Source organism: Clupea harengus, chromosome 3, assembly GCF_900700415.2.
Source record: "Clupea harengus chromosome 3, Ch_v2.0.2, whole genome shotgun sequence".
Taxonomy (NCBI): domain Eukaryota; kingdom Metazoa; phylum Chordata; class Actinopteri; order Clupeiformes; family Clupeidae; genus Clupea; species Clupea harengus.
Window position 1 is genome coordinate 11,210,100 of NC_045154.1, and position 20,163 is coordinate 11,230,262.

General features: G+C 44.0%; 1 protein-coding gene across 8 annotated transcripts in view; it reads right to left on the reverse strand.

The window, feature by feature from the left end:
- Positions 1–1,617: 1,617 nt before the first annotated feature.
- The window catches only part of ndrg4 (NDRG family member 4), a 23,575-nt gene continuing 5,029 nt past the window's right edge, over positions 1,618–20,163 (reverse strand). For 2 of the 8 annotated variants that reach the window (XM_031564569.2, XM_031564566.2), the window contains 17 exons: positions 18,079–18,169; positions 17,453–17,608; positions 16,132–16,170; positions 12,997–13,102; positions 10,805–10,925; positions 10,213–10,275; positions 10,028–10,088; positions 9,790–9,876; positions 9,525–9,581; positions 9,063–9,163; positions 8,578–8,634; positions 8,316–8,367; positions 8,106–8,153; positions 7,890–7,925; positions 7,244–7,295; positions 6,478–6,516; positions 1,618–4,852 (listed from right to left, as the gene is read on the reverse strand). In XM_031564569.2, coding sequence (XP_031420429.1) covers positions 4,698–4,852; positions 6,478–6,516; positions 7,244–7,295; positions 7,890–7,925; positions 8,106–8,153; positions 8,316–8,367; positions 8,578–8,634; positions 9,063–9,163; positions 9,525–9,581; positions 9,790–9,876; positions 10,028–10,088; positions 10,213–10,275; positions 10,805–10,925; positions 12,997–13,102; positions 16,132–16,170; positions 17,453–17,608; positions 18,079–18,156 — 1,308 coding nt within the window. In that variant the 5' untranslated portion in view covers positions 18,157–18,169 and the 3' untranslated portion in view covers positions 1,618–4,697. Of the gene's footprint in view, positions 4,853–6,477; positions 6,517–7,243; positions 7,296–7,889; positions 7,926–8,105; positions 8,154–8,315; positions 8,368–8,577; positions 8,635–9,062; positions 9,164–9,524; positions 9,582–9,789; positions 9,877–10,027; positions 10,089–10,212; positions 10,276–10,804; positions 10,926–12,996; positions 13,103–14,462; positions 14,551–16,131; positions 16,171–17,452; positions 17,609–18,078; positions 18,170–20,163 lie in introns of those variants that run through there. The other 6 variants (XM_031564570.2, XM_042703669.1, XM_031564567.2 and 3 more) reach the window with 5 other exon arrangements.

Consider the following 20,163-nt stretch of genomic DNA (forward strand, 5'->3'; position numbering starts at 1 on the left):
TGCGCACCATAAAGGTTCTTTTCCATGTTTAATTGATAAGGCTGAGTTTCATTGCGAAAGCTTGTTCGCAAGATCATGTGATTAAAATGTTTTTTTTTTCTTCTTTTTAACAGTGTAGCCTATTATAACGTAATGTAATATATGTAATATGTTAAAGTAATAATTGTAATGGGGAAAGGGAGTTTAAAACCAAAATTTGCCACTCAAACATTATGCCATGTATAGTAATGTTAGACCTAGCCCTACTGTCGGCTTCAAATGCAATATGGTGTTTTGCCCTGTAGGGGCGCTTGACTTACTACAGGCCTCAGTGTGTTGCTGAAAAGTGCGTAAGTCAAGGGCAGAATACACGTAAATGGTGTTTACCGTTTTTGGGGTTGTCATCATGGCGCGCAAATCACAGACTTAAGTCAAGAATACACGTAGCCTGAAAAGTGCGTAACTTAGTTGTTTTTTTTAACTTGTATTTAAGTGCATGGGAAAGTACGACCCTGTGTTTCTTTCTTGCAATGCAATGCACCCAGTTTTGGAATGGTAGTATGAGGCTGGAAAGAGTGATTACGTAAAAATGAGACGACTTAGATAGCAGTTATGAAACAGTCACACTGTGCCAAATGGTTCAGATAATTGAATTCCATGTATGTGTAGAGTTTGTCAAAGAAAGGAACCCAAATTTCCCTCTGCAAGTCTGCAAGCTGGACTTCACCTGTAACTTTGACTGGAGGTTGTAGCGCTGATCTACTACCACACGTGTCTACAGTGACATGTAAAGGCCACACATGCTGGAATGTCCTGGGTTAGGACAGAAACACTTGTGAAATCATTTTGGGCCTTATTTTGGGCCATTGCACAACCCTGTGGCTTTGTGAATCGATGGAAAAGAAGAACAGAATGTGCATTTTACACAAATGTATTTTCAATAGTTCCTCTTCTCTTCACCTCAAACGCCTTACTCATCTTAACTTGTTTACTTTATCAAACCAGAGGTCACACATGTTCATGCTTCAGAAAATAGAGAAGGCCTCTGTAATCTGACCATCCCCTCGAAGACGACGCAGACCAACATCCAGGCTCTTGACTACAACCAGACTAGACAGACAACTTCAGACCAGAGGTTATATGCCTGTAGTCATCTTACCTTTGAGGGAGATATATTCAGGTCTAGTCACACTGAATACACTTTTTAAGTTTTCAGTATCGGTTATATTAATAGTAAACCACATTTAGACTTAATAATATTTCAGAAATAGCATTGTGCCAAAATATTCTGGATACATTTCCATTGATCAAAACTCAAGCTTCAGTGCATTTGTACATGTGCGTCGTGATCAGTCATATGAAAATGCTGAACGAGGACACTGAGGCCATGACTTCAGGAGGTTCAGTGATTGACTTATTATCACGGTCACACTGAAAGATGATTGTGGAAGGTCAGGGTTTGGAGAAGTGAAAAAAAAGTACTTAGTTTGCCGTGCCAATCTTTTGTAGAAATGACTGCATAATTGCAATCAAGAAGATGTAACGATGGATTTAGATACAAACAATTATTTTGCCATTCATGACAACTTCCAAGACATGGCTCAAACAACAAAGTAGAATCAATCCAGGACACAAAACGGCTTTCTATAATTCTTTATTTGCTTCATATTTGGAACACAAAGTGACAGTTTCTGTATAGATATCCTGTACATATTCCATTAACGCTGTAGCTATGAAGAGGCAGACAGGACTCTGTTCCTGCTGTCATGACTTCGGTGTGGACTCACCCAGAAAGGAGTTGATTTATACCTTGAGTCAGCTCCTGTCAGGGCAGGCAGACTCCAACTACAAATCAGTCAGTCCATTAACACAACGTATTTCTCATTACAAATGTAGTTATGCTAAAAGTAGTAATGATAATAGTATTATTATGAATATCAATAAAACATCAAGAGCCCCTAAACGACCAGAGACGAGATACTAATTAGAAATATAAAAAGAGGAGAACTCATTTTAAGAATGGAGTGGTGCTCCATTGCTATGACACACGTGGAGCTGGAGCCTTGGCCGGGATGAGGCCTCAGCTCCAGATTAGGACCGGGTCTCAACCAGAGATGGACAGCAGAGGTGCTGTCTGGGGAACGAAAGAGTTAAATGAAACAAAACAACAAGGGACCTAGAGAGTAGGGAGCTCTGGGCAGGAGTGGAGGACGGTTAGGGACTGTACAGCGCTTTCAAAGCTAGTACATTCAGGAGCCACAGGCAAAATATTCTCTACGTCACACGGAGGTAAGACAATTGCACAGGCTTGTACCATCATGACTAACAGATCATGCAAACGAAAGCAAGGAGTGGATGAGTCAAATACATTTTAAATATTATATATTTATATGTAAGAGAGAAGAGGGTAGAGAGAGCTTGTGTATGTGTTTACACATGTGTATGTGAGTGTGTATGTGTGTGTCCCAAGTTCTTTGCAAAGAGGTGGTCAGCCTGTGTAAATAACTAGTGACACTGTTCTGACAATATCTTTCTCTGAGGATGTATTCCTAACTTGCACGTATTCACTCACACACACAAACACACACACACACTCACACAAAGACAGTTGTTTGTTCCTCTATTTCCTCTCTTTCACCTCACTATCTGCAGTAAAGCACGTCTGACATGGTCAACTGTTTCCTATTCTCATGTTGTTCATACTTGTGTGGGTTCTCATACTCATAAAGTGCCAGACTCTTCTCCCGTTCTAGTCCCATTTCAACTACTGTGGATTTTTGTGTTTGTGTTTAGCACATATGTGGATGCAGCAGCAGCAGCTTTTTGGGAAAAGAGAGGAGACTTAGGACTGGGCACCAAATGAGATGAGTTTAAGGCCATGTCTGTGAACACTGGGCACCCTGTCATAGGAGTCTAGGAGCATGTCTGTGTAGAGGCTGGTACTGTGTAATGAAGAGTGTAGAGTTTAGAGTTTAGTGTTGTGTGTAACTGTAGAGCTTCATGTTGTATGGGGTTTCACGGCCACATGGTAAGTGGGGGGGGGGGGCTACTTGGAATATCTGTGAGTGGCGGGGCACCACGTTGTATGAGGGAGGGTGGTTTGAGGGCGGGCGTTACCCTACATTCTGAGCTTGGAGCAGCTAGCTCCAGATAGCCCCGCCACTTATAGACAGACATGGAAAAGCTTCCCTCCATCTCAACAGAGCAGGGCCATATCCCATCCCAATGTTAGTTGCTGTCTCCTCCTCTTGGCGGATGTCTGATCTCTACCTGTACCTGTGTGTGATGGGGACCACCCCATGGACCGTATAGTGAGTCAGACTAATGTTAGCCACATTAGCCCCAGAATGTGTTTGTACGTGTCGGCCTGTATGTGCATCTGTCTGCATGTCTGCTGTCCCCAAGAGGGCTGATTCTCAGTCCGCAACATGTGGTCTCATAGTAGACCTGTCTGTTTCTGTGTGTGTACGTGAAAGTGTTTGTCTGTGTGTGTGTGTGTGTGTGTGTGTGTGTGTGTGTGTGTGTGTGTGTGTGTGTGTGTGTGTGTGTGTGTGTGTGTGTGTGTGTGTTTGTAGCTTTGGTATAAACATAATGTAGGATCTAGGAGGAGAGGACATGCTTTGGCTTGAGCTGGGCTGTGGCTGGGCTGGGCTGGGCTGGGCTATAGATGAATTGTAGCTGGGATGTGTTGTGCTAGGCTGCTGGTAATATTGTTCACGGGCTAGGCTGGGTGTAAACTCGGCTGTGATTAAGGTACCTAGTTCATTATGACCTCTAAGGTACCTGGTTCGTTCTGATACTTTTGGGTGAGTGGGAGAACTCTGCAGGCCCAGGGATAGAGCCAACTCCTCATGACCCTGCTTGACTCTACACTCAGATCATCTCTCTGTCCTAATGTCCACTGTGAGGTCTGTCTGCTGGATGGACAGACCACCCAGAGGTGTTTTTCTCTGCCCGAATGCCCACTTCCTGGTGCCTGAACTCGGTTATAGCTTCAGGTCTCTCAGGGCCTCAAGCCCTTCAGTGAAGTGTCAGCGTGTAGAGGGTCTGTGTGTACTTTATTCTGTAGCAGCTCACTACCAGCCAATCTCCTCCTGGTCTTTGGGTTATGAGCTCAACATCTGTACCACCCCTCTAAGCCCTTAGAAACGCTCTGCATGGGACAACTATGTGTTGGTGTGTGTGTGTGTGTCTGGTGTGTGTGTGTATTGGTAGTGTGTGAGTGCGTGTGTATGTGTGTGTGGTTTGGCAGTGGGTGTTTGGTGGGGCCAGTAGGTGGTTATACTCACAATCTCACAGACAAAAGAAAGACAAAAATGAAAGCAGGTGGTATTGCAAAATTCAAAGTTTTTGTCTAAAGAAGGGGGAAAGGAAGGGTTTTATCTACTTTACAGAGATGGATGGAGGTGGATTGATGGAACTAAGTTAATCAAAGAGAGGGAGAAGAAGAGGAGAAAAACTGTCAGAGATAGAGAGTGACCAAGCAATGTAGCCAGCACAACCCATACCCCTCCCCATATCTATCATATCTCTCTACCCATCTCTCGTCCCACTTTTTATCTCTTTCTCTCTCTTTCTCTCCTCTCCCTCTCTGTCTCTTCATTTTTCTCTCTTCCTCTTCCCCTGCTTCTCTCCAGACTCTCCTCCTACTCTCATTTTCTCTCCTCCTTCTCTCTGCTCCCTGTCCTCCTCTCTCTCTCTCTGCCCTCTGAGCACGTTTAGCAGGAGACCTCCATGGTGTGGCTGAGCTGGCCCACCCCGTCACTACTGTCCGACTGGGTGCAGGCGCGCGAGTGTGAGGCATCCAGGGAGCTGCCGCTGGTCAGCGACGCCGTCCGAGAGCGGGCCAGACGGGTCATACTCGCTGAGGGCACTGTGGAGAGAGAGAGAGAGAGAGAGAGAGAGAGAGATAGAAAAGGGGCAGTTGGAGAGTGTGAGAGAGAGAAAAATACAATACAAAATACAATACAAAATGAAAGACTGGAAACAGGTTGACGTTTATATAGAGCTCTCTTCTGAGCCGCTGAAAAACTAAGGGGGATGATGCAACATGCTGTGTGGTTTCAAAACAGCAAGGAGTTGAAGAGGTTGAATAGTTGATAGCCTAAACTAAACTACAGCAAAGAAATTGAAAATGTAAAATGACCCTGCTCTGTGGTACAAATTTGCAGTACTGATTTTTTTTTTGGTGGGGTTAAGAGAAATGGGTTGCTATTTTCCTGGTTGCTATGTTTTCTATAGCTGCCCAAAGCGCTTATGTGTTATATACAATTGAAAGATCAATGAGAGCTGACTATAGGTATAGAAAATAGAACATATACGTATAATTTTAAACCTGCAATGTCTTGTTTGTGTCTGCAATCAGAGGATCTTTGAAACGTATACTTGCACAGCTTGGGATGATGGTGTGGACCATGTGATGTCTAATTCTAATATGATTTGTAATGTGTTTCCTATATATGTATCTAATGTAGACTCCCTTTCTCCTCATATTGCATTCCCACTCACCTGTGCATTCTTTAAGTAAACAACTAATTATATTGGTAACACTGCCATCCTCAAAATCAGTTGTTAGCTTTAAGAACACAACAAAAACAAAGGTTTGTGTTTCATGCACCTGCCAACTTTCAGGCCTTTTTCAGAGCTGAAGATCATCTCTAATTTTTTTTCTCTCTCTCTCTCTCTCTCTCTCTTCCCTTGAGAGGATGAACGCACATTAGAAGTGTGTGTGTGTGTGTGTGTAGCTTTGGTATGAACATAATGTAGGATCTAGGAGGAAAGGACAGGCTTTGGCTTGAGCTGGGCTGGGCTGGGCTATGGATGAATTGTAGCTGGGATGGGTTGTGCTAGGCTGCTGGTAAGATTGTTCACGGGCTAGGCTGTGCCATGCAAGGCAAATCAGGGTAGAGCTACATGCCATACAGGCTAAGCCAAGAGCTGGGACAAGCGAAATATGAGAGTGATGGACTTAAGGAAGAAAAAAGAGAAGAGGATAGCAGAGGTGAAGGGGGTGGGGGCCTTGAACAAGCAGGATTGGTGGTGACTAAACCACAATTGTTCTTGGGCCAGATCCCACAAGCTCTCCATGACATGGAAACAGCTCTCCCAGCTGATCTAAAAACAGCCTGGCAAAGCCCCACTTGTTCCCTGGCTAAGGAACATGTCATTCACTGGTCCCAGCCCGGTTAATAATAAATAAATAAAAATGGATCACCATGTGGTAGCAAGTGACCTAGCGGACTGTTACCAATTCAGATTATTTGTAGTTCAGTGGGATGAGCTTGGTTGGCATCTAGGTGCGTGTCATGGATCAGGAACTGAGGAGTATTGGGATCAGGCCTATGAATTTTGTGTTAGCATATCTGGTATCTGACCAAGGCTGCTTTGTAAAATAGTCCCCTTCCACCCACCCCCACCCCATGGTTCTGCTAGAGGAGAGATGAGCAGATGTCTGAGATGAAAGATATCATGGAGGCAGAAGGAGGAAGCAGGAAGTACCTGGCCCCACACTCAACCTGCGATCCTTTACATATGCAACTGAGAGGGGAGGAACACATAGAGGGCTTGGTTAACACACACACATACACACACACACATAAATCACAAATGTAAGTCATACATGCACACAATATACATGCACGCATTTCAGACACTCACAAAACATCATGGTTTGATGATAACCTTGTATCTAAAAACAGAATTAATCTAATTTTGTTGGTAGAATTACAAATGTAATACATTGATAATGGCAACCAGTCACATTGTTTTTATCAGACTTAGTCACATGATTTGATTTTAAGATTTTAAAAGGTTTTTCTTGACTTGATTAGGTTGTTTTAACATCAACACTGTCAAAGTGTATCAATCTGTGGACTACACAGACACAAAATAAAGATATTCAGGAGAACTCTCACAGTGATACAAGGCTTTCATCTGAAGGTTAAAGATTAAAGAGTAGCCCACACTCATCACAATACATAACACACTCACAAACATCATTGAATGAGACACATACATAGACAAGAGAAAGAGATACAGAGGGAGAAGGAGGTGGTGTGTGTGTGTGTGTGTGTGTGTGTGTGTGTGTGTGTGTGTGTGTGTGTGTGTGTATAGCAGGGTGTGTGAAATGAGCCCCCATGGACCAACAACTGTGTCTGTCCATCACCCTGCTGATTTAAAAAAAAAAGACACATCTGGACCTACTAATCAAAGCTCGTCTGGCTCCACACACCAAGAAAAGCACAAATGCAAAGCAAGTACTTACTGTATCCCATCCCCTGAAGGAAGTACTTGAATGCCTCAGACAGTTTTCCAGGCTGGAGAACAAACACATTAGAGAGGAATTTTAGCCCAAAGCAAGTATTGGACCTGTCTTCCAAATGTAGGAAATGCCACTTCAGTAAGAGCATACTGAATTTAATTTTCTTTGAACAAACAGTTTTAACATTTTAGGATAACATGATTTTTTTTATAATTATGGTAAAAATGCCTATAAAGACTTTACATATGGTTTGCTGGAATTCAAGTTCAGCCTTTCACCTCGACCAAACCTGATCCCTAACCTTAACCATACATTGTAGTTAACAGGGTTTCAACAGATAGTTTTTTTTTTTTTTTTTTTTAATCTGAGCATCTGAAGATAATCTATAGGGGACCATCCAAATACAGTGAAACCGTTATCATAGTTACATTGTTATAGTATCACCAAATGGTGACTGCCATATTTAAAAGATGTTAAGGTTTCAACGGAACAGTTTTAGCCCCTTCGGATTAGATGTAAAATGTTGCTACCAAATTCTAAAATGACTTATTAAAACCTTTAGGGCTGAAAAAATATACTTAAGGAATTATTAGAGTACTAAAGGGTTCCTATCTATACTTCAATATAATCATTTCAAGTCGAGGCTTACCTGGGTGAGCTGTGGAAGTCCACCTGAATCGGCCATCTTGAGTAGAGGAGGGGAGGGGAGGGGAGTGTGGGTAGAGACAAAGGAGAGTTGACTTCCTTGATATGACATTTACTTATTGGACAACTGAATGACACTAGTTCAATAACTGAAATGTTATGTGTTATGATAATTCATAAGGCTTTGCTGGATTGTATAAACAATCAGTGACTTTCTCACCTTAAGGAAGGTAGTCTTGGTTGGATCCAGCTTAGAGTTACACTCGACCTATAGAGACAGAGGAAAACAAGACAGGAATATTAGATACAGGACAATAGGACAATAAACAGAAAGAGGAGAGAGAGAGGAGAGGAACAGAGAAGAGACAGAAGAAGAAAAGAGAGTGTGATGGGCTGATGAAAGGAGAGTCAAGGGAAGAGAGACACTTACCACACCCTCTTCTGCTGGAGCATTGTCCCCAACAACCAGCATGACTGTGCACCTGGAACAAAAGATAGAATCAGTATATATTCACACACACACACACACACACACACACACACACACACACACACACACACACACACACACACACACACACACACACACACACACACACACACACACAGAGAGAGAGAGAGAGAGAGAGAGAGAGAGAGAGAGACTTATATACATATACACAAATGCTTACAAACAGATACCTAAAACTCACCTCAGTGTTTTGGCATTCAGCACTGACCCAATGCGGTTCATTTCAAGGTCCCTACGGCTGTACAGAAAATCAGAAAATCACCATGAGAAATCACACACACACACACTTGAGATCACACACTCCTATAGACAGACACACACAGATCCATGAAATGTGTAATGGGATATGGAGTATCACATGATGTCTGCTGTTCTTTTCTGATTTCAGTTTTACATGTGTGATGTTGCTTGTGTAGAAGTGTGTGTACAGTATGTGTGTGTAGTATGTAGTGGTATACATTAGTGTGTATGTTAAAAGGCATATGTTTGTGTTTGAGTGTGTTCTGTGTTGTGCTTCTTTCCTGTGTTGTGCTTCTTTCAAGTGTATTGTGTATTGTGTGTGTGTGTGTGTGTGTGTGTGTGTGTGTGTGTGTGTGTGTGTGCTCGTGTGTGTGTATGTGTGTGTGTGTGCATGTGTGTTTTTGTCTACTTTGTGCACTGAAGTACCCGTTGTACATGTTCCAGAATAGCTGCAGGTTAAACTGGTTAATGGTGTTAATCTGCTGTCTGTAGTTCTGAACCAGCTCAGTGTTGTTCATGAGTTCCTCCTGGAAACAAACACACATACACAGATGTCACACCACCGGTTATAATCACATTAAGTGTCAGTAATGACCAGAAATAAATATCATGAACCAGTGTGCCCACCACAGAGATGAACGCATGCATACTGTGTTTCCAAGGAATAATAAAATAGGACCGCCATTACACACACACACACACACACACACACACACACACACACACACACACACACACACACACACACACACACACACACACACACACACACACACACACACACACACACACACACACAGTGTCACGTTAAAATCACCAGACCAGCGATCTCTACGGTGCCTCTACAGTATTTGTACAAACACACACTGGCACATTACAGGGTCTCACCTGGCTGAAGAGATGGGGCAGGACTGTTTCTGGCAGGGCACTGGTGAGGCCAGACAGCTGTGGGAGTGAGAGGGTGAGAGAGAGCACAGGTCAGAAGAAAGTTATAGTTTATACAGCCACATTGGAAGATGGTTACTGGTGTAACAGTCTCATACTTAAAATGGCAGTTGGTGTAAGAGTGGGTAGATTTATGCTGCCTCACTCAGCCATCAAAGGCTTGCTATAGCAACTGACCGCAGCTGGTAAGGTTAGCTGCGTTGCTCACCTTGGTTGCTGCCCAGTCAATCCAGCCCTTCCCATTAGGGTCAATGTTGAGCAGGACAAGCCCCTCCACCATGTCTGGGAAAAGCAACTACACACACAAACACACACATGACATCGACTCCATCAGGTCAAAAAAAAGCACCATTGTACACATAGCAGTCTATTACTGTAGATTACAGTGGGCCTGAGTTCCATTTGAAGGACAAACTAGGGACAGATAAGAAAGAGCTTATGCTTACTGCAAATTTGGCCAGGATGTAGGCGCCAGCTCCAACTCCAATTCCCACAATGCTCTTAAATCTGCAAGGGAGGGAAAAGAAGTCATGCTTCACTGCTAAGATGATACAAATTGGGACATTCTGAACATGTCACATCAGGCTGTTAGACGTGTGAGTGTGTGTCTGTGTGTGCTTCTGCTACACACCCAAAATGCTGCAGGACAGTGGGCAGCATGCTAGCCAGCTGGTCCATGGTGGGGTACTGGTACCTGAAGGCCAGAATGATACACAGGTTATCAGAGTAGCACAGGTTATATAGAGTATGCTGTGTTCCATTTACCTCGGAACTCGGAGCTGGGAATGACGTCTCATCTGAGTTGACCGTGTTCCAATACAGTAAGTCGAAAAAAACAAATGCAATACCTATTGATGTTGTTAGCAATTGTTACCAAATGTTAGCAATACCAGTTGATAACATCGCATTACGCATTATTTTGCACATAAAAACACCGTAGCAACAGATGTCCACAGATTGGGCAGTGGTTGACAGACAAAAGTTGTACAGTGCTGGTTGTACGACTAATGTATTGAGATACATTAAGACAGAAATGCTAATAAAGTATATTAATGCAGCTTTCACACTGTTGACATGCGGGGGAATCCTTCTTGGATTCTGAAGTCGGGGTTGGTGAGGTTCATCCAATTTTCCGAGCCAGAAATCCAACTTCAGGGGGTATTCTAGTTGAAATCTCCGACTGGGTACCATGTATGTGGTGTGTATGTGTATGTGTGTCTTACCCTTGTGGGAATGAAGATGCTCCTATCTGCTGTCCTGGAGCATCCACATGGCACACCACAAAGTGCTTAGTGATCTCCTGCATGTCCTCATTCTGGAAGAAAGGGTTGAAGCACAGCTTATCTGTGGAAGGAGAGAGAGAGAGAGAAAGAGTGAGAGAGAGACCCATTACAATTAATTTGCCATTTTGGTTTGATGTAGCAATAGGTTCATAGCGGATTAAATACAATTATTATTGCTGGACAATTGTGTCATCTTTAATTTACCCTAGGTTCTGCAAAATCAGAATATTTTGGAGGACAGAGTTTTTGCAGAATTTAAAAGACCCCCCCCCCCCCCCCCCTGCTCTGGATCAAAATGAGAGCAGCTAAATTATGAATGTATGCATTTATTGATTTTTCTTATTAAAATTTTGCTTCAATTGATCGCCCCTATAGTGCTCTTCTGTAAAGGACAAGACATCCAGAGAGAGTGACCATGTAGCCTAAAATGCTAAAATAAAACTATTGAACAGGCAAAATGAAAATAAATCAAACCAATTCATGACTATAAATTGCTACTGTATTTTATTCAAATGAAAACAGCATACAGAATCAGTAGCAGAGAACAGTGCCTTATGGGAAAGAATTGCACCAGACAGCAGTTGCACAATACAATGGAAAACATATTTATTGTGTTTGTGTGTGTGCATGTATGGGTAAGTGTGTGTGTGTGTGTGTGTGTGTTTCTACTGGGGCGGGGCTCATCATTCTGCAGCATCACTAACTGACCCACATCCTTGCACTGCAGAAAGTAGGCCACTCCCTCTCTCTCGCTCATTCTCTTTCTCTTTCCTTCCGCTCTCCTTCATCTCTGTTTTTCTATCCCCTCTTTAATCTCTCTCCTCCCTCTCTCTCTTCTGCTCTTTATCCTTCCCCTCCTTCCCTGTTCCTCCTTCTCTCACTCTCTTTCCCTCTTCCACACGCTCTCCCCCCCCCCCACCCCTCTGTCTCTCTCCTTCACTCCCTCCTTCTCTCATGCCGGGAAGGGCTGTGCTACAGGCGGTGCATATTAATGCATCGTGTCATCTGCAGCAAAGTACCGCAGTGATGACCAACACACACTGACAGCACAACATGACTGGGATGTTTTTCTGACCTACATTTCTCTCTCTCCTTCCCTCCCACATGCACACACACACACAGTCTCTCTTTCTCTGTCTCTCCCTCGCTCTCTCTCTCTCTTTCTCTCTCCCTTCTGCTTATTTATCCTCCCATCCTTACACATTAATTGTGATGGGTCTCTCTCTCACTCTCTCTCTTTCTCACTTTCTCTTTCACTCTCTCTCTCTCTCTCCCTCACACACAAATATACACTGCCATCTCTTTGTACTTGCATCATCTCAAGAGAATGCAGATTTCCAGGTCGAAGATACGGAAGGTGGGAGGGAGTGCACAACCCACACCCACCCACACACACACACAAAATGCACAATGTCTTTCACACAAAACCTAAATCCAGGTATCTCTATTTCTCTCTCAGACTAATACACCAGACACACATACATTCACTCTCACAAAACACACATTCCTTCTCCCCCACCCCCCTCAGTCCATCAAGTCTTCAAATGACCCTCTTGAAGGTGAGACGATATTAGTTCAGGTGTCAAGCTCACTCTAAAAATACGAGCTCTCTGCTCCAAGGTCAAAGTCATCTGCCGCATGTCTGCACAGCAAATCAACTGTTCTTTGGCAGCAATAGATCAGAACAGCTTTTCCATAACGCATCAAGCAGATTTAGTAGAGGAAGAAATCCTCACTTGTGTATTCACAATGTACCTGGATCTATCATTACAAAATATCAAAAGACTAGATAGACTTCGCCAGATTATTTGTTTGCTGCATCATCCAACATTAATTTAATGTAAATGAACAGCACTCTCCTGTATAAACCAGAGCCAGATTATGCTACACTACTTTCATAAGTCTAATCCCTTCCTTTTCTGGGTCAATTGGATGCTGTGCATTTGGATGTGAGCCACATTGTATTTGACCCTCAAACTCTCTTCCTGATTGTCCATCAAAACTTAGATATTGGAAAAGTGCATTTAGAAACATAAGAAACATAAAAAAAAAGATTGAATTCTCCTTAGAGACTGTGTGTGTGTGTGTGCGTGTGTGTGTGTGTGTGTGTGTGTGTGTGTGTGTGGTCTTACGGTTGAGTCCAACGTCATGGTATGTGAGGATGGCTGGCTTGTTTCCTTTGGGGGCCCCTCTTATCACCACATGGAGCATCCCATAAGGTGTCTCAACATCATGCTCCTGCAACAAAGCCCAATATGTCTCATTATAGTTGGAATTATCACTACTACTTACAACAGTACAATATCTTTATACTCCGTAAAAGGTCATTGTGTGTGTTTGTGTGTGTGTGTGTGTGTGTGTGTGTGTGTTTGTGTGTGTGTGTGTGTGTTTGTGTGTGTGACTTAGTTTCATCTGCTCTCAGGTCAATGTCCTATTTTTACCACATCATCTGATGTGCGCATATGTGTGTCCCTGTGCAAATTTGAGTGTTTCTCACAAGAACACACACACATACACACACACAAACACACACACACAGACAGACAAACAGAAAGCTACACTGCACGCACACACACAATTGTGTGGTTGTGTTTGAATGTGTGAGTGTGGGTGTGTGTGTTTGTGTGTGCTGTGTGAGTGCTGTGTGCTGTGTCTGACCCACATTCACTCCATCTGTTAGTTGTGCCCAAAATGGCGCATCCAGAATCACTCCACAGAAGAGTGAATCAGACACACACCCATACATAGTTATTCCTGTTTGCCTGATGGAGGTGTCCTCTAGGTGTGTGTGTGTGTGTGTATGTGTGTGTGAGTGTTGGTAATATTGTCTATGAACTGTGCACATTCAACAGTGATTACAACGCATTAAAAAAACGTTTGTAGACAAACACATACACACACACACACACACCACACACACACACACACACACACACACACACACACACACACACACACACACACACACACACTTCCCTGCTCTATCAAGGTCACTGTGCCCAGACAGCTGTGAAGGCTTCTCAGCATCCTGGCGCATGCTGCAGTGTGTGGGCATGTGGGCGTGTGTGTATGTCGACGTGTGTGAGCAGGACTATGTCAGTGTGTCAGTGTGTCAGGAACATGACCACACAGCGCTACATCAATAAAGCACCAAGGAGTTTCAGTATGAATTACCCTAATAACAATTAACAGTGTCTCTAATACCCAAAGGCTAATGCAGACATGAGATCTTAAAGGTTATTATGAGCATTATTATCTAGTTCAAGGTTACACAGCATGATCGATATGAAGACATAAACTAACACACTGAAAACACACAGATACACAAACAGACACACATACACACACATAAATCACAAGATCAGTATGAATAGGAAATATCCCCATGTATAGCTGTATAGGTTTTTAAAGGGAAGAAGGGCAGTATCTGTGCATCTAGTCAATCTAATAATCTAATCTAATCTAATCTCTTTCTCAAGAGTTTATAATTGTTCCATATTCTTGTGATGAAGTAAGTGGATTAAAGCATACAGAAATCAAACATGCACTCTGATACACTCTCTCTCTCTCTCTCTCACACACACATGGATAGACTCACCCCGTCCCAGCACTCAGGCATGGCTACTTAATGTTTTGGTCGGTAGGAGGAAGAGGAGGAGAAAGAGAGAGACGCAGACAAGGCGACAGAAAGAGACGAGGCGGCGTCCGCTCCTCTCTGCAGACAGATGGGCCAGATTCTCCGCTTACTATGGATTCTTATGCAGTCCCCTTGCTATCTCTCTCTCTCCTTTTTTTGTCTCTCTCTCTCTCTCTTTCTCTCCCTCCCTCTCTCCCCCTCCCTTTCTGTCTCTCTCTCTTTTTTTTCTATCTCCCTCACTCTGTCTGTCTGTCTGTATTTGTTTCTCTCCTCCACCCCTCCCTGCTGATCTGTGAGGTCAGTTTTGGGGGTGGGGAGCAGACTCTGATTGGCTAACATCCACAGAGTGGCTGCATCTGATTGGATTGCTGACGAACCAGACACAGAGCATCTCTCTCATCAGCACCAGAGCTGCTTCTTGCTTGCAGCCTCCCAAAAAAACAATAGCAAATGTGGTTAACAGTGTCAGGCTATCTGTCACGTAACACACATATAAATACATACAAAATACACACACACGCACGCACGCACGCACGCACGCACGCACGCACGCACGCACGCACGCACGCACGCACATGCACACATACACTGTTAACTCATCTGTCTGAAATCCTCTGCAGACAAAAAAGATGAGAGGATTATATTTTACATTTTTTTTTTTTTTAATTTTTTTACTTGTGTACGTGTTTTTTTATGTATTTTCTATTTTTGTGTTCAAAGGAATGGTGAAATGCTATTTAACAATATTCCAAATGACATACATTTACCATCAGACAAAAGGCATAAAAAGCAATCAGTATTGGGCTTTTTCTCCATCTCTCTTCTTCCTGTTCCTGTGGTGTCATCTTGTCCTGTCCTTTCTGTCTCTCCTTCTCATCCTTGCTGTTCTGGTCTTACACTATACAAAGTGATTACCTTAGCTCTTACCTTTCATAATTACAAGCTACTGCGCATCATCAGTTCCAATGTAAATCAATGCAGATTAGTTCATGTGAACATGTTATTGTAACTGTATGATGTCAGTTACATGCTATTAAGATAAAATAGAGACAAGCTCCTGTGCTTTTCACTTCACATCCAAGTCATACTCCTGTGCCACAGGCGAGAGCTTGAGAAAAACACACATACCTTATAACCTCCTCTTTTTCACACACAGACCCCCATCCTCTCCCACACAAAGTCACACACTCAAACACGTGCACACACACACACACACACACACACACACACACACACACACACACACACACACACACACACACACACACTCACACTCATTTCACAGAGGTAGAGGTGATGAAAAAGGTGTTAAGCGTGGTGTCAGACAGTGACACGGTGTAAAATCTCCCTCTCCTCAGAATACACTCAGCTTTTTCTGAACTTTGCAGGGTGGAGGTTAATTAGTGTGTTACAGACATACAGGCTCAAGTTGCTAGTGTGTGTGCATGTATGCATGCGTGTCATAGAGCCGCACATAAGCTCAAAAGTACTCAGACCACAAACACACACACACACACACACACACACATACACACACACACACACAAACCTACTCATTAAAAAACAGTTACAAATACCCACAACCCACAGATACACATACACAGACACACACGCCAAATAACTGTTTTACCTTCCAGTCGCCAACAACCGTCATAGTCTCGCAGTTGTCCTGCAGGAAGACACACACATGTGTTAGAAAAAAAAGCTCACTGTAACCACCTTCAACCCCAAAAAGGGTGAAGTCTGGATTTTGGGGAACGCAAGGTTTAAAGGATCACATGACCCTCCACGAGCAGCAGCTAAAGAAGGCTCCACCCTTGAAGGAAAGGTCTTACATTCTCCTGGGGGGGTTAAAAAAGGTGTAAGGTGTTAAAGGAAGCATGTCATGAAGATGCAGGTTAGGTTCTGAGGTGTGGCATCCTTCCTGGGTTGGACAGACTGCATTCCGGAGTTCATCTCAGCACACACACGCACACACACACACACACAAGGTGACCCTTCTCTGTTAGAAAGAGAAACGTTGGTGCAAACCAGCAAACATTATCAGAAGAGAGGGATTAGTTTGATGGAGACCAGTCCATGTATAGAGAAGGCAAGGATTGGTGTTAAACCCCAAACATTCATCTGTGCAAACACACATCAGTCCAGGCAAGAGCAAACAAAAGCAGAGCAGGAGAGGGTAAAGTGTCCCTTAGGGGCTGCATGACCAGTGTCTAGGAGGCTGTGAGACCGGTGCCTTGGGAGCTGCATGGCGAACATGGGAGATGAAGTCCAGAATCAGAATCAGAATCAGAATCAGAAATGGGCTTATAGCTAACTATGTTTCCACATAAATGGAAAAGTAAATAAGAGTATATCCTAGTAAACAAATGAAAATCCTGCCAGGACCCTTTCACCTCCTCAAATTCAACGAACCCTGCTGACCTGGTCCAGTCCACCTACCTCAGGGCAGTGCTACTAAGTGCTACTAACTTCAAATGATCAGGTTATAAAACTTGAGGAGGATATTGCATTTCTGAACCTGGACTTTCCACCCCAGCTGACCAGCAGGTGTCACTCTCTTCTCAGTGCTTTAAAGACCTGATGTGCAATAACGACACATGATGGCTAGGGGGCGCTGGGTCACTGGTATGTGGTGGCTGTTGAAAGCACACTGCCTTTTGTCATCAGAATTGAAAGCTAAAGCTGTAAGTTATGATGTTGTGTCACTACTAAAACCAAATGACCTATAGACAAACAGTTGCTACCCTAACAGAATCAACATGGAGTGGGTCATGGCAGTACCATGGCGGTATCTTGATTAAATTAGTAAATTAGTTAGTTAAGTTCGCTTTCTGACTGGACGGGGAGTTTATGGCAGTAAAGTGGGAGTCTGAGGGATTGGATGCACCGACACTCTTTCCTGTGTGTGTAGTTGTGAGTGGGCACTGCTGGCTGTGTGCTGTAGTTACCGGGCACTGGCTGGTCCCATGCCGGGTGACGTGAAGCCACTGATGTGCCATCCTATGCCAACGTTGGCGAGGTCGGCTGGAGCAGGGGGGGCAAGTGGGGGGCATCGCACAGGGCAGCGCATTCACAAAAAATGCTCCTGCGGCACTGCTCCGCCGCTGCCACACAAACACACACAAATGTCAGTCATTACACACACACACACACACACACACACGCACACACACATACATCATGCTTCAGTCAGTATATACACATGTCAGTCACCACCCGCACACAAATAGCAGTCAGTCAGATGCACACCACTGTCCCCACAGTGCCCCCTAGAGTGTGGGATGGCAAGTGCACTTTGTGAGACGGCAGGAGGAGCTGAGGCCGTGCCAACTGTGAGATGATGGCTGATGGAGCATTCTGGATACCTGTAATGACATGTCTTGACATGTCTGTTGTTAGTGCAGTTTGAATGACTTAGTAACATTTTTATCAGAAGTTTGATTAGAAAAAAAGAATTCAGGTATTCACCCAAACATGGTCTGTGAAGAAATACACCTATAATCACTTGGGTAAAAACACACATGGACATGTACAAAACACACACATAAACACTCAGGCACAAACAGTGACTCACCATCTCTGTGTCCTGTCCTCGTTGCTCGGGCAACAGGGGTTTCTCTTCAGTGAACTGTTGCTCCTTCATCGCAGCCATCCTGGAGAGCAACCTGCAATTGCCATGGCAACACACACTTTTTAAGCATCCCATTGTACAGCATCCCAAAATAACACAATAAATCCCCTACGCACGTCCCAGCCCACGGGCAGTATGGGTGGCATGAGCACGCTGTGAAGCAGGGAGCAGCAGGGAGCTTGGAGAACCAGCCCAGGAGGAGAGCATGGGTCCAGGATGTCAGACAGGTGCAGAGGTCTTAAGAGAGGAGGGAGGGGATGGAGCAGGATGCAAATGGATGAGAGGATGGGGGGTGGGGTGGTAGCATCATACTATGATGAGAAGACAGGCAGCTGTCTGGAAAATGGCTCTGTCCTACAACTAATGCAGAAATGCCAAAACATGGCCCTTACAGATGGGGAGGTGTGAGCACACTAAACAAGTGTATTTTGGAGTTTTTCATTGTGGCTCTGAAAGTGGTTAGGCATAGCTAGTAAAGGTTTCAGTGAAATGATGTAGGCAAGGTTTGTAGATAAAGTGTGAGGGTGGGTGAGTGTATCTTATTGCAGAGGTGTATGCTGGGGTACAGGTAGGATTTGAGTCAGCAAAAACAGTTGTCACTTGTACCCCTGAAAACCCCTCTAACCCCTAAACCTCCCCTGCCCAGCACAAACACAAACACGCACACACATACACACACACACACATACACACACACACACATACACACACACACATACACATGCCATCCTGAGCTTTGGCAGATTTGGAGCTCTTTCAGAGACGGGCTGGGATGCCTCGTGTTATGTGGGATGACACAGAGCGCTCTCCCCTCGCGGCTCAGAGGTCATTAAACAGTGAGGTCAGTGGCTGTGCGGTCGGTAAGATTGATCTGCCAATGTGGAGGGGTCAGCAGGTTAACTGTGCTGCCAGGCAACAACAGAACTAGAATCAGAATGGGGTCAGAGGTGGGGGTGCAGGGACAGGGGGGCGGGGGGAAGGTCTGAGACTAGGAACAAAATCACATTCACTGCAGCGTCTCATATCCCTCCTCTTATCTAACCCACACAGGCAGCTGTGCTTCACGTTGCCACACAAACTCACACACACACACACATACACTCACACTCACACACACACACTCACACTCACACACACTCACACTCACACACACACACACACACACACACACACACACACACACACACACATACACTCACGAACATCAGCTTCAACATAGCACAGGATCCAAGCCTCCTGTTTCCCCCGGTTTATACTATAATGTGTTTTGGATATGACACTGAAATAAAGAAATGTACGCCTGTGATGTCCCTGTACTTGTTTTTAAAGGTCATAACAATAGCAATAACAATAACAGCAGTATGAATGATCAATACATTAATGCAGCTCAGTAGAGCAAAGCCAAAAACACAATACACACAAAAAGTGCGCACACACAGGCCTCGGGGCACATGTCTGCTTGCCAGAACTAGGAGACTAGATCAGGATTTCTATTTTAGGAGGTCAGAACAGCTTATGAGAGAAACAGAGAAGAGAAAGGTAGAGAATGTGTGCTTTATGTAAGTAAGACTAACCTGATTATTAACCATCTTTCATATTCAACGGAGTATGCAGGTAATATTGTGAAATCAGGTGTGTGTACACTTGTGTTTGTGTGTGTGTTCATGTGTGTGTCTATCTGTATGTTTATCATCATCTAGGTTTCATAACCCAAATTTAATACTGAATGATGATGGTTACTGTGACTTGCCACCACAGATCCACCACACCAGCAGCACCCTCTGGAACAGAGGTGACTCTGATCTGGCCGAGGGCCACCAGGGGCTGGATCAGTTTCATCAGATCTGTCATCTTCAATTTGATTGACTACACATCTCATCGCCCTATAACAGATGCCAACTTCTCTGGTGTCTCATACAGTCTACCTTACATAAGGAGGTGCTGTTCTGACTCCTACTTCCTTGCTCTGCAGCCAAATTCCACTGGCAGGTTTGACTGTGATTTGCCTCCTTGTAACAACAGTGCCCT